Source organism: Sarcophilus harrisii, chromosome 1 (assembly GCF_902635505.1).
Source record: "Sarcophilus harrisii chromosome 1, mSarHar1.11, whole genome shotgun sequence".
In the NCBI taxonomy this organism is placed as follows: domain Eukaryota; kingdom Metazoa; phylum Chordata; class Mammalia; order Dasyuromorphia; family Dasyuridae; genus Sarcophilus; species Sarcophilus harrisii.
The window spans coordinates 344,281,902-344,296,289 of NC_045426.1; the positions used below are offsets into that span (position 1 = coordinate 344,281,902).

At 33.1% G+C, this 14,388-nt stretch overlaps 1 protein-coding gene across 11 annotated transcripts in view; it reads right to left on the reverse strand.

The window, feature by feature from the left end:
- UNKL (unk like zinc finger) overlaps window positions 1–14,388 on the reverse strand; it is a 135,547-nt gene that overhangs the window by 9,087 nt on the left and 112,072 nt on the right. For 8 of the 11 annotated variants that reach the window (XR_004230826.1, XM_031945762.1, XM_031945765.1 and 5 more), the window contains one exon: window positions 7,182–7,274. The exons of 2 other annotated variants lie outside the window; for them this stretch is intronic. Coding sequence is in view for 8 of the 9 variants with exons in the window: in XM_031945762.1 (XP_031801622.1) it covers window positions 7,182–7,274 (93 nt within the window). In the remaining variant the exon portion in view is untranslated. The remainder of the gene's footprint in view (window positions 1–7,181; window positions 7,275–14,388) is intronic. One more of the 11 variants, XM_031945761.1, reaches the window with a different exon arrangement.

Genomic DNA, 14,388 nt, shown 5'->3' on the forward strand with positions numbered 1-14,388 from the left:
TTCTTTCACCTTGGGCTTGTGGATCTCATGGAAAGGCCCTAGTCTGTTATTCTCTTATATATTGGAATTCTTGAAAGGAATCTAAGAAATCATTAAGTTCAATCCCTTCATTTTACAAATTTAGAAATTGAGGTTCAGATAGATTAAGTAATTTGCCCAAGATTATAAAGATAATTAGCACAGCCAGGATTCAAACTCAATTCTCTGATTCCACTAAATTCAATGCTATTTCTATCCATTCCTCCTACTTACAGCATCCTTCCCTGTATTTTACATAAGATGGCAATTCCACTAAGTACCAAATATCCTTCCACACTATGAAGGTGTTTTACATCTGATCAGTGCCTATCTCAGGATGGATGTTAACAGAATGTTATTTCCTGGGTAAAGGCCAAGTGGTACTCCCATATGCCTAACCCTGATGAGATTATACATATATTGATAGAACTCTCATCAAAAGTATATTATCCATCTACTTTCTCAATACATGGAACTGGGAATAATAAAAATAAGCCACAAAAAGGATGTTTGAGGTCATATAATCTAACCTCTTTGTTCCTTTATTTTGAAGTTGAGAGGTTAAGTTGACTTGCTAAAAATCAAATAAGTTAAATGTCATAAAGAAGGCTGGAATTTAGATTCTCTGACTCCAAACCTAAGGATTTTGCCAGTGCTATTGCTATTCTTATTCAGACTCTCCTAAAAACCCTTTATAGGAAGTCTACCCAGAGCATTAAGAGACTAGGTGTCTTGACATTATCTGAGCCACAATGATGCACATGGATTGTCTCTGTTATCCTTCATTCCTGATATGACTGATATGACTGACTGATTACCTGCTTTCCAGTGAAACATCTCTGTGATGACATGTTCCGTACTATTTTTGCACATAATTATTGATGTTACAATCTATTTAACATCTATTTATATTCACACCATGCATATATATTTTGCTCTTTAAGTGATCTACAGTTTTGATTAATAGAAATTTTGGAATTCCATCATTTGTAGCCAGAAAGCACTGCCAGAAGAATATTTAGAAAGATCACTTTTTGTTTTAGGGAAAAACCTGCAGATCACTGAAAATGCATCGTAAATTTTTTCCCCCCTGAGGCAATTGGGGTTAAGTGACTTACCTAGGGTCACACAGCTAGGAAGTGTTAAATGTCTGAGGCAGATTTGAACTCAGGTTCTCCTGACTTCAGGGTTGGTGCTATATCCACTGAGCCACCCAGCTGCCCCATGTATCGCAATTTCTTAAATGCAATCCAACGCACTCCTATCTTTTCTATTCAAAGAGCCTAGATCATTATTCACAGGCACTTATCTATCCAAGATGTATGTACTGATGAACCAGATCTACAGGTTGTCCAACTGCATATTACAGTCTGGACATTAGGAATTCTTTGTCTGTCTGGTTCTTCCTGAGCAGACAATTAATTGAACTATTTTTAGTGATTATATTTTATTCAGGAGAACTTGGAACATTTAATAGAGAATCATTTTGTATTTTGTGATGGGCATTCACCATGATAGTGGTAATCTTTGGTAAGCATACATCTTCTGTTTTATGCCTTATTTGATATTTTTTAATAATTAAAGGACAAATCAAAATTATCTGTTATTGCAGCAGTCAAGGAATTTTTAATGTTCTTAATATATGTAGGGGAGGCACAATGTTAACTTAAACTGATATGCTTTTTAGAAAAATTAAGGTCATAGAACAAAATGGAAGAATTGATGTGAGTCATGGTAAACTGGTGGAAAGTATAAATCCACATGTAAGAGACAAAACTGAGCAGATATAATTTGCAGCAAAAGAAAGGACTGTTGTGTCTAAAACAAAAAAGTTGTAGCTAAGTTTTCTAGTAGAAGACACATATATGTTCTATGATAGCAAAGTAAGAAAACACAGATGTTTGGTGGAATTTTTAAACTTCATGGCTGGAAGTTCACATGGAAAATAATTCTTCTACAATATGCCCAGCGCAGTACTCATCCAGCCTTTGCCTGAAGAACTCTATTAAGGGAAAGCCCACCATGTCCCAAGGTGAGATCCCAATTCTGGATAGAATTCATTATTGGGAAATTTTTCCTCACATCCCACCTAAATTTCTCTTTTGTTTTTTCCACTCATTACGCTTTCTGGGACCAAAAAGAATAAGTCTAATATCTCTTCCAAGTGATAGCAATTTTTTTCAACACCACAGTTTGATTTATTTATTGTTTTGTTGGTTAGACCTAACAAAGTAATAGAGAAAATATTAATAATGCAAGTTAAATTTTAAAGTGTGTCATAAAGGCATACTTCTGAAGAACTAGTTATTTAAAACCATTTACCAGCACATCCCTGCTTTTGAGCAACATAGAACAAGCTAGTCTGAAGTCTACTAACTGAGGCATCATTGAATCCAGTGTAGATGATCAAGAGGGAATGATCTCATGGGAGCAAGGGATGGACAGGAGAAAAACTCTTCCCACTAACCATATGAACTTAGAGATTTGAAAAGGCTGAAAGACAAGTGTTAGTCATTATATTCCCATTGCTTTCTAGACTTCACTCTATGTTAAGAATATTCAGTTTCTTTAACTGATCATTCCTTACATAGTATGAACTCAGTCTCTTTTACCATCCTGGACACTCTTCTGAACATTCTTCAGCTTATCAATTTTACTCCCATAAATATAATGCCCAGATCTGAACACAATATGAGATATAGTATTGTGAATCAAGCAGTTTCTCAGAAGCTATGTCTCTCAATACAGACTAAGATTACATTGTTTTTCTTAGCTGTCATAACAATACGCAATAAATTTAATTTAGTAGTTTTAAAACTCCTGTTTGTCTTTTCTAGAACTTCCTTTTACTCTCTAAAACTTCCTAAAAAAGAATAGTCTTCTATTGTAATAAATGAATCCATACATTTGTTATGTCTATATGTCCTATCACTTTCTGTCAAGAAGTGGAAGCATAATTTATCACTGGCTTCACAGAATTCATCATAGTTTTAAAATCTTCCAGTTGTAGTCCTTTACAATGTTATAGTCATTGTATAAATTATTTTCTTGGAGCTGTTTATTTCATTCTGCATAAGTTCATATAATTTTTTCCAGATTTTCCAAATCTATCCCTTTCATAATTTCTTATGTTGCATTGATACGATTAACATTCAAATATTGTAATATATTTGTCCATTCATTCTCCCGTTAATATATGCCTCCTTAGTTTCAAATTTTTTCCTACCAAAATAAGGTGCTTCTATAAGTATCTATAAATATATGGGTCCCATTGGCTCTCTTCAACAATGAGATGATTCAAACCAGTTTCAATTGTTCAGCCATCTGGAGAGCCATTTACACCCAGAGAGAGGACTGTGGGAACTGAGTATGGTTCACAACATAGTATTTTCATTCTTTTTGTGGTTGTTTGCTTGCATTTTATTTTGTTTCTCTTTTTTTCTTGTGCGGCATTTTAATTATATAAATATGTATGCATATATTGGATTTAACATATATTTCTACCATGTTTAACATATATTGGACTGCTTGCCATCTGGGGGGAGGGGAGGAAATTGGAACACAGGGTTTTGCTAATGTTGAAGAATTGTCCACCCATATGTTTTGAAAAATAAAAAGCTTTAATTTAAAAAAAATTATATATGGGTCCTTTTGTTCTTTCTTTGATCTAAGAGAATATGCCTAGTAGTGAAACCTCTGTGACAAAGGGCATGCACAATTTTGTGACTTTTAGGTTACAGATACAAGAGGCATTCCAGAATGAGGGAATCAATTCACAACTTCATCAACAATGTATTATGATGTCTGTCTTTCTACATGGTCTCCAAAAATTGTGTTATCTTTGCACCCCTTCTCTGTACATCAGAACCTCTGACTTGCTTTCATTTGTCTTAGTCTTACAATCAACTATTTGGAGCATTTTTTTCTATAGGTTGATACCTTCTCTTTCTTCTTTTGAGAACATTTATATGATTTGATCATTTATCTAATAAAAAATTGGGGGTGAAGGAATTAATCATTTATATGGTGCCCATTTCAAGTACTATGCTAAATATTTTACCAATATTATTTGATCCTAACAACAAGGCTGGAAGTTAAGGGCTACAGTCCTCATTTTGCAATTGAGGGAAACACATGTAAATGACTTGCCCAAGGTCACAGAGGTACTAAGTATCTGAGACCACAACGGAATTTAGGTCTTGCTGATTCCAGGTTTAGTACTCTAGTTACTGCACTAACTGCCTCATTTTTATCCTTATATTCATTACACACACACACACACCATCAATTTCCTGTATATCTTGAATGTCATACCTTTTCCACAGAACTGTGCTACAAAAATTTTCCCTAGTCAATTGTTCCTCTTCTAATTTTAACTGCATTGATTTTATACTATTCATTTATATGAAAACTAATTTGCTAATATCAGTACACTTGAGAGTATCATTTTATTTTTTTGAGAGATTCTAGTAGTACTGTATTTTTCCAAATACATGCAAAGATAGTTTTCTTTAATCACTTTTACAAAACTTTGTGTTCCAAGTTTTAAGAGTATTATTTTAGAAGTGGCAGCTAACATCTTTAATGGAAAAATGATAAAAGAAGCTTTACAGTAAGATCAGAAGATGTCATGACTATCATTTTAAGTAGCTATAGAAGGACTACCCAATGGTAGTAAGACGAAAAAGGAATGATGTGACTGAAATTGTGGGAAATGATGTGATGAGGCAAGATAAAAACAAAATTATGGCTTTTGTTAATTGATGATGGCTTACTAGAGAATCCTAGAGATACAATTAAAAATTAATTGAAATAACTTCATCAAAATGTAAAGATATAAGATAAACCTACAAAACCACTAGTTTTTCTGTATATTAACAACAAAACTTGGCAGAAAAAGAAATTACATTCAAAATTATGATATAATACATACAATAATTGGGAGTCCACTTTCCAAAACACAAATAAAAAATATTTTGGTACAACCACAAAACAATCTTTAGAGAAATAAAGACATATTTAAACAACTGTAAAGATCAACTGTTTAGTAATGGATTGGTGCCAATGAAATAAAAAAATACTACAGAAAATAATTTACATAGCAAACTAACAAAAAGTTACTTTAAACAACTATGCAGAATAACAATTCAACTAGAGGAGAAAAAAAGCTAAGAATCTCAACGGAAATAATGTAAAAAGTGGGAAGGGTGTCATAGTAATACCAGATCTCAAACTATACTACAAAGCAGTCATCATCAGAATAATTTGGTACTAACTAAAAAAAAAATCTAACTTATGTCACTTTTCTGCTCAATAATCTTTAGTGATTCTTTACTGATTCTAAGATGAAATATAAGCTCTTCAATCTAGAAGTAAAGTCTCCCATAAGCTGGTTCCAGACAATCTATTTAGATTAAATCCAGATTACTCTCCTTTATAAACTTTAACCAGATTTGTTTATTTGTTTGCCAAACTCAGCATTTGATTTCTACCTTTGTGACTTTGTACACTGTCCCTCAAGCCTAGAATATACTCACTTCCTCATCACTAACTAAATTCTTAGCTTTGTTCAAAGATCCACTCAGGTACCATCTCCTATGATAATAAAAGCCTTTATCATTCTTTTTGTTGAAAGTGAGTACTCATTCCTCAAAACTCTCTTGTATTTACTTATCTGGATATATATTTTAATCCTCCAATAATAAACTCTTTGACAGCATGAGCTATTTTTATATATTTTTCTTGGTATCCCCAGTAGCTAATATACTGTGTCTTATACCAAGTAGGGACTTAATAAATGATTGTCAAATTATATCATCATTAAATTGTCTATTCTATCGCTATCGAGTTATGTTAAAATACGAGCTACTCTTTCTTCTAATTCAACTTCAGGAACTTTCTCTCTTCACTGCCAACTTTGTTATTAATTACAAACCTTCCTCATCACTGTCCGGATTTAAAGAGACAACAGCATTTTTAAATGCCAAAATCAGAGAAGAGATTCTATTCTGCAATTATTGAGCAGAACTTAATCCCCAGGTAAGTCTATAAACCTGGAGTTGCCATTTTCCTTGGTGCAAGACGGCCTAGGGAGATAAATATTATTTCTTACAGAATTGCTAGTTTTGTCAGATGGTTCACAAGCTCTAGAAATTGTTATTGTCCCATAGGCCTGCATATTCTGACCAATAGAATATTGTTGCTGGTAGGAAAATGAGGCTCTTTCTGGCTAAAGCTCAGTAACTTTCTTTGGTTTCTTGACTTCTTAACCAAATGAAGCCCAGTGCTGATTATGACAGGAGATGAGCCAGAGCTTACTTTCTACTTTTCTGTGTGATCCAAAGAGTATAATTTAATTTGTATGGGCTTTCATTTCCCATTATTCCTGTTTGCCTCCATCTTCACCACCATCATCCAATGAAAAAAGGTTGCTGGAAAATGGTGACTCATCATTTTTGATTTTGTTGTTCATTTGTGTCAGTCATGTCCTTGAGAGCCTATTTGGAGTTTTTTTTAACAAAGACACTGGAATGGTTTAACAATTCCTTCTCCTGATCATTTTACAGAAGAGGAACCAAAGCAAATAGGGTAAAATGACTTGCCTAGGGTCACACGGCAATTAAGTGACTAAGGCAGGATTTGATCTCAGGTCCTCCTGACTCCAGGCCCTCCACTCCACCCCGCATTGTGACACCTATCAGCCCAAAGGAATGTACTTTTAATGTTGGTGTCAGTAAAAGCTAAAATTTTGGGCCTTTGTAAGTATGGCTGGACATCATAAGCAACCCCACTCCTTTAATGGAAAGGGTGGTAACAAGTGATTACAGAACTGAGTGAAGAAAATGACAGGCACTTGGTTAGACACATTGCAACAAAGAGGAAAGGCAGAAAGTCTTGAGGAAGAAGCAAGAGTATAGAGGATGCAAAGAAGTTAAGAAAAATAAGGAGAAAGGAAAAGAAAAGTGTTAAGTAGGAAAAAAAAAAAAAAGGAGCTTCAAAGAAGGGGATGGGAAGAATCAAATTTTCCATGCACACTAAATATACATCCCCTGTCAATGCTGGTGGGGTGGGGTGAGGGTGGGGGATAGGGGATGATGAGAGCTGCATTCAGAAAGAGATAACATTGAAAACCTATCATATTAGAATATAAGAACAATTCTTACTTGTTAATCCAAGGTCACTGGTTTCTTGATCTTCTAGTTCTTTATCTAGGGATGCAACATTTATATCACTAAAATGTAGATCTAAAGCAGAACCTGTTAAACAAAATATCACATTACCTACAACAAATCTAAGCCATTTATGAAAAGGCTGTGTTTATTCTTCAAAGGATTTATAAAAAGGTTACACTATCTAACAATCAAATGTCAAATAAAAATAATCTTGTGTCCCAGATAGAAGTTTGCTTTTAAAATTTTCAAGATGGTGAGAAGTCATTAGTCTAAAAATTATGCAATTAGAGAAATATGGAGAAAACCTGAAGAAAAAAAACTGTTATTTACTTGATAATTGATTCAAAGGCATCTCCTAAACTGATCTTGAGAAAATCTCAAAACTCAGTTTCTCTAATACTGATTGAGCAACTGATTTTAGGCAGTTTAAAAATGGGGCCATTATTTTTCTTTAGCTTTCAATTCCATTAGAAATTCAGCATTTTCCTCTCCCTAACTTAACAAAGGCAGTGAAACCAAGCACTAATTACAATAGATTTGTCAGTATCTTCATTTCACTAAAAAGATATGATGCACTAACATTTCAAATTTCTCACCATTTGCTGAAATGTTTACCATTTAATATATTCCAAAACTGAAGTTCTATTACATGATTTCAATTTAATACATCTTTTCATCACCTACACATAAAACTTAAGTAGTAGTGTTACTCATGCAAAAATATGTTGTAAATATTGCTTCTTTGTTAACCATTAATTTAAAAATTCCTAAGTGTTTAAAAATGAAATCAAACATTGTTTTATATGGAAAAAAAAATACAGCTATTTTGTTAAAAACTTCTTGCAAAATGTCTTCTTTGAAACTTTCAATTTCTTCTTATATTCTCAAGGTTACTAACATATTCTGGGCCCACATCAACAAAGTTTGGATTATAGTAAGCAATTAGTTGCCTCTAACTCCTCTACTTCAATTCACTCTGCACAGACTAACAAATTATTCATTCTTAAATTATAAAAGCGGATATTCCTTGTCCTCCAATTTAAAATAGTTCCAACCATTGCCTACAACATTAATTTTAGTTTCTCTATCAGGTATTATTTCCTTCTATTATTCAATATGAACCTTTCACTTTAATCAGAATGGTCTCCTTTGCTATTCACCAAAAAATCATGCTCATTCCTACTCTTCTGCCTTTGTTCATTCTTTTACCCTGTCTAGAATTCCCACTTCTCCACTGATCCAAATCCTATGCTTACTTCAAGGTCTCCCATCTAAGATTCATTTTACCTCCTTGCACGAAAGTCTTTCTTGCTATCCTAGCTCACCTAGAGTAGTAGTACACCTGAGTTGGGGTGTTTTCCATTTAAAATAAACTTGCTTTTATACTGTTACTCAGTTGATATGGTGACTTAGCTTTCCCAAACTGCTTTTTAAAAACTCCTTGTTACAGTTTGTTGGACATGTAACAAACATGTTAACAGCCTACTCCCTTTCTCTCCTGATATACTGGACTAAAACCCTTTAATTCTAGTCCCATAGATTCTGATTTTACTTTGCTCCTTTGGGAAATTTACAGCAAAAGACTAGGCCATGGTGTCTCACTTTGCTGATAACTGGTGTTTGAATTGTTTTTATGTCTCTGGAAACACCAAAAGATATTGATTCCAGTTTGTTCTATTTTTAAATTAAAAAAATTTTTTTCAAATACGTTTTTAAATTTTACTGATTTTTAAAAAACATATCTTCATTTCAGAATGTTTCTTTCCCCTATTCCTTATCCAACAAGCCATTACATAGGCTGTTAACATGTAGGCATTTATTCTCATTTATGCTATCCTAATTTATGAATGTTCATAAACATTAGATTCCACCTATCTTGTTCTAGGGTTTCCTATAATTCTTTCAATATTTCAAAGGTACCAATGTAATACTCAAGTTGTCCATTTATTATTTCTTATTCTCATTATAGGTCAGTCTACCTCCTTTTAATCTTTTTTTCCCCTTATTCTGAACTTTATACCAAAAAAGGGAACATTTCTACAAACAAGTTAAAACATAAAAAGTGAATTATATCTGAAAACATCAATTCCATGTTACTTGTTCATAGATGATAAAGATAAATGGATATAGATACATAAATATAACAGATTCACCATGTTGCTTTCAAAGCTGTCCTGCTTATCAGTACTTTGTTCTGTTCTTGTTTGTGCATTTAAAAAAATGTTTCAATACCTTTTTTCCTTTTTCTTTTTGAGGACATGACTACTGTTAGCTCCCCCTTCCATCCAAAATACTCCACTTATAATATACTTTTAAAAGTCTTTTGTAAAAAAAAAAAAAAAAAAAAAATCAAAATCTTTAATAAGCAGAATCAAAAACCCAGACCATCCCCCCCTCAAAAAAAAAAAAAAAAGAACCAATCCCATCAACAGAATAAGTCACATTCAAAATTATATTTCTTTTTCTTCCTTTGAGGTGTTTAAAATGGCTTAATCACAGCTCTTCTGCTGTCATATTTGGTCACTGCTTTGATCAGTTAAGTTTTTTAAGTTCACTAATTCTCTAATTGATAGGCATTCCCCTAGTTTCCAGTTCTTTGCCACAACAAAATTGCTGCTATATTTTTTGTATCTAAGTCCTTTTCTTTTTAATCTCTTTAGGATATAAACTTATTACTGCTCAGCCAAAAGTTATAATACAGTTTAGTGACTTTTGGGCACCGTTGCAAATTATTTTCTAGAATGACTGAACCAATTCACACCTCCACCAAAAGCATATCAGTAGCTTGACTTCTTTTTCATATGTAACTTCAATCAAGTCTTTTATTTCTCACATAAAAATTACAATCGGCAATATGTTAAACTTATTTTTGCCTATTATGTATTTTTGTAATTTCCTTTGGACTTTATAATTTTGATATTCAATCATCTTTTATCATATAAAATCACAGGGAAAATACTGATGTTAAAATTTTGTGAGAGGGAAGCAGCCTGGACTCACAGCAAGCATTCCACAATTTCCTAAATGTCTTCCATTCTGATCTCACAACTAATCATTCATAGGTAGCATTTGCTCGAAGTTTCCTATCAGAGGAATATACATTTTTCATTCATTTCCTAGTGTGGATGAGCAGTTTTTTGGATTTCTATGAATTTTACTGAAGGGGTACCTACCATACAGTTTGTGAACTTTGAAAAGAAGTATGTGGAGAACCAGAACACTAATAGATGATCCTTCTTTTTGTCGTGACTTTACTCAAGAAATGTTCAATGTCACTGGAGAACAACATATTTCTTTATATACATAATGACATTTTTCACTGCTTACATAATTTTGATATATCTTTCTCTCAATTTGGCAATCAATTCTTTAATGCCTTTCAAATGGTGCTATCTTCACATACATCTTGTCAGGCCTTCATCTTGTTAATTATTCTTGGTAACTTCCTTATATTTTATCAATAACATGAAATGCTCAAAATGGTGTTTGGAAATGATAGATTGCTGCTTTCATTAAGCTTTAAAACTCCTCATAGAGCTTTCTAATGAAATACAGAATCATTCAAAAAGAATTTACCCCAACTATTCACAGAGAAAAAACAAACTGAATAAAAAATGCCTATTACCCATACTATAAAGATGTAGTTTGGGCTTATTTATCAGTGAGTATGTCTATGTCCATGTGTTTATATATGTAGATGAATATGTATAAAGACCATATAAAAATACCAGATAAAGACAGAGCAGACAGAGACAATAAATGAATGAGTCAGTTTCAAAATGGAATATTTGAATATGCTGAATTTCAGGAAGTTGCTGAAGCAAAGGCCACTCATTTAAATATTAGCTTTCTTCCTTACAATGTTGTTTATGGATATTAGTCATGAAATACTAGTCTCTGAAGAATGAAAAATATCTATCACCCAGAGAGCAAAAGAAAGGTCCATAGTGGGGTTGAGTAGGCTGCAACATATTACAAACAAATAGAGAAGTACCCCTCTACACAGTAGAGGCTCTGTTAAAGACATCAAGATGCAGGAGCAAACAAGTAGATCAGCTGGTCATAACAAAAGTGAAGGTTAAGTTCTGGATGGACATGTGCTCTCAATGATGTTAAAGGAAAGGAGTAAAATCCCAGAACATTGAGTAGATTCTTCCTATAGTAAAATCATGAGAAGACATGGACAAAAAGGGAAAAGATAGGCAAGCTTGAATGAGTTATTCCCTCACTGGAGGGAATACTCACAATGTTAAAATCATGGATCCATTTAAACATTTGAGTATAATTGATACTAATGGAAATAAAAATCACTACTTAAAATTACAGAAATTCTAATATTTACAAACCTTTGAGAAAGGCAGTATAAATACTCTCCGTTGAAGATTTAAAACAAAAACAAAAGCTGAAGGAAGTTAAGTGAACTAATCAAGGTTACAGATTATCAGGTAACCTAAATCCAAGTCCTTTGCTCTTTCCATTACACAATAGTGCTGCCAAGTACACCAGATATTGAAGTGAAAGAAGCCAAATATGACTTTTTGATACTGATAAAAACAGTTTATTAGAAAAAATACTAGCAAGCCTACTTCATTGTGTAGCTATAGTCCTCCCTTCAGTTTCATCTACAAATACTCTCAAAATGGTCTGTTTTAACTAACTCATATGAAGCTCTCTATCAACATGGTCTTTCCACCTCATCTAATTTTTTTTTTTAACTGTCAAATATCTCTTAAGGAGCAGAGTGGGTTGATCATTCAGACAAACTAGATTGATTACCAATTCTGACCAAATCTGCTTCAAGAAGACTCGTCACATACTTTTTTGCCATACACTTTGCTAATATTATTTTTTTCAATGATTAAGTTTTTATTCTCTAGTTTTCCTTGAAGATTTCTTGAGAGGTTGTCCAGACTCTTTTTTCTTTTTTTCCATCATGGTTTTCAGGTACTCCAATAATTCTTAGATTGTCTCTTCTGGATCTATTTTTCCAGATCAGTTAGTTTTCCAATGAGGTATTTTACTTTTTCTTCTATTTTTTTTTTCATTTTTTTGATCATTTGACTGATTCTTGATAGTTCATTGAGCCATTTACTTCTATTTGTCCAATTCTAATTTTTTAGTGAATTGTTTTCTTCAATTAGCTTTTTTTTTTATTTCTTTTTGCATTTGGTCAATTGTACTTTTAAAGGAGTTGTTTTGCTCAATGGATTTTTTAAAAATTTCACCAATTATGTTTTTTAAGGAGTTGTTTTCTTTTTTTCACTTTGCCAAACTTATTTTTTAAGGAATTATTTTCTTCAATTTCTGTGCTTCCTTTTCCAAATTGTTGGCTTCTCCACAAACTTTCATAACTCTCTTGCACAGCTCTCATTTTTTTCCCCCAAATTGTTTTTTCCCCCTGATTATATATGTATATTAACTTTTTAAGTACACATTTCTTTATGAATCAAATTGGGAGAGAAAAATCAGAACAAAAGGGAAAAAAGCAGGAGAGAAAAAAAATAAAAATGAACATAGCATGTGATTTACATTCAATCTCAAAGTTCTCTTTCTGGATGCCAATGGTGCTTTCTATCCAAAGTTTATTAATTGCCTTTGATTACTGAACTGCTGAGAAAACGAAGTCTTTCGTAGCTGATCATTGCATAATCTTGCTGTTACTATAACACCCATTTCTTTCTTCCATTTTTTCTTCTCTCTCTCTTTTAAGATACTTTTTAAAAATATCTCTTCCAAAAGAGCCTTTAGATCTAGAGATGAGTTCATACCCCACCTCCAAGATTTCACCTGAAGATCTTTTGTCCTTTTCTGGGTTTGTCTTCTGACCTTCTTGTACAGCTCCATAGTAGCTTTCTTATGGGTGATTAGAGATGTTTTTGCTTTTTTGCTCATTTTTAAAAACTGAAGTCTGTTCCTAAGGCACAGAAAAGATTGTCCCAAGCTTCCTCTGCAAGGGAACAGTGCTTTTCAATGACTGTACTGGGGCCAGTAGTGCTACAGGCTTCCTAAATGCAATCGATGTACATGGTAAAGTTCCACTTATGCTGCTAGGTTTTGGAGGCTCATTTGCCTTCTGTAGTTGTATTGGAGATCTCATAGCTGGTTTGCTGATCTATTGGTCTTGTGAACCAGGATAGAGAGTCAACATTGCTGCATTTTGGCTAAAAGCCTCCCATTAGATTTTCTGCACTGGGTCCCTCCACATCAACCCTATGCTGGGCTGTGTTCTCCCCTGACAATTGAAACAGACCTTTCCTGAAGTCCTTCCAAGAGATCTTAAGATGGAAAATTATTACACTCTGAATGTTTGTGGGTTCCATCACTCCAAAATCCATTCAGAGTCTTCATCTAATGTTGATTCTAAGGGAATCTGGGAAGAGCTCAGGCAATATCCCGTCTGTTCTCCGCTATCTTGGCTTTGCCCCCTTTTATTTTATTTTTGACAGACCAGTAGCTTACATTTATTTTGTGTCTTTGCTAGCATGATTCAATTCAATAATAAAATAGCTCACACATTTATATAGTTCTATGTGCCCGGCACTGTGCCAAGCCTTTTACAATTATTTTCTTTTATATGTGTGTGTATTAATTTTCAATATTTATTTTTATAAAATTTTGATTTTCTTTTTTTTCTCTCTCCCATCCATTTCTCCTCCCTTTTCCCAAAACAGTAATCAATCTGATATGGTAACCTTTTACATGCACTTCAGCAACATTTTACAAATGAGCTTGAATAGAATGTAGAGCCCAAGACAAGGGTTATGTTAAATTTTAATTTCAAAAATCAGTACTTAAACATTTTTAAATATGCTGAGATTTTTCTAAGTTTGTAGTATTTAAACTTCTAAAATTATTAAGATTTAAAACTGTACTAAGACTTTTGGGACACACTATAGTCAATATTTCCCTTGAGGGATTAAGTGTTTTATGACTGAGGCAATTATTGAGCCCTACTGCCCTTTTCACTACTGGGATTATTTTCATCAATAATATTTCTCTAAAATTTAGTAATCCATCAATGTCTATTTTTGTTCATTTCCACTTTCTCAGTCTATAGTTTATCTAAACAAAGTTGGAGCTCTTGCAATCAATCTTACACAATGTCCTCCCATTTTTCTTCTAATTTGGAGTTAAATTTCTTCTCCAGCCTAATCAGCTAAATTAACTAATACATGACCAGTTCTGAAACTGACTGGGT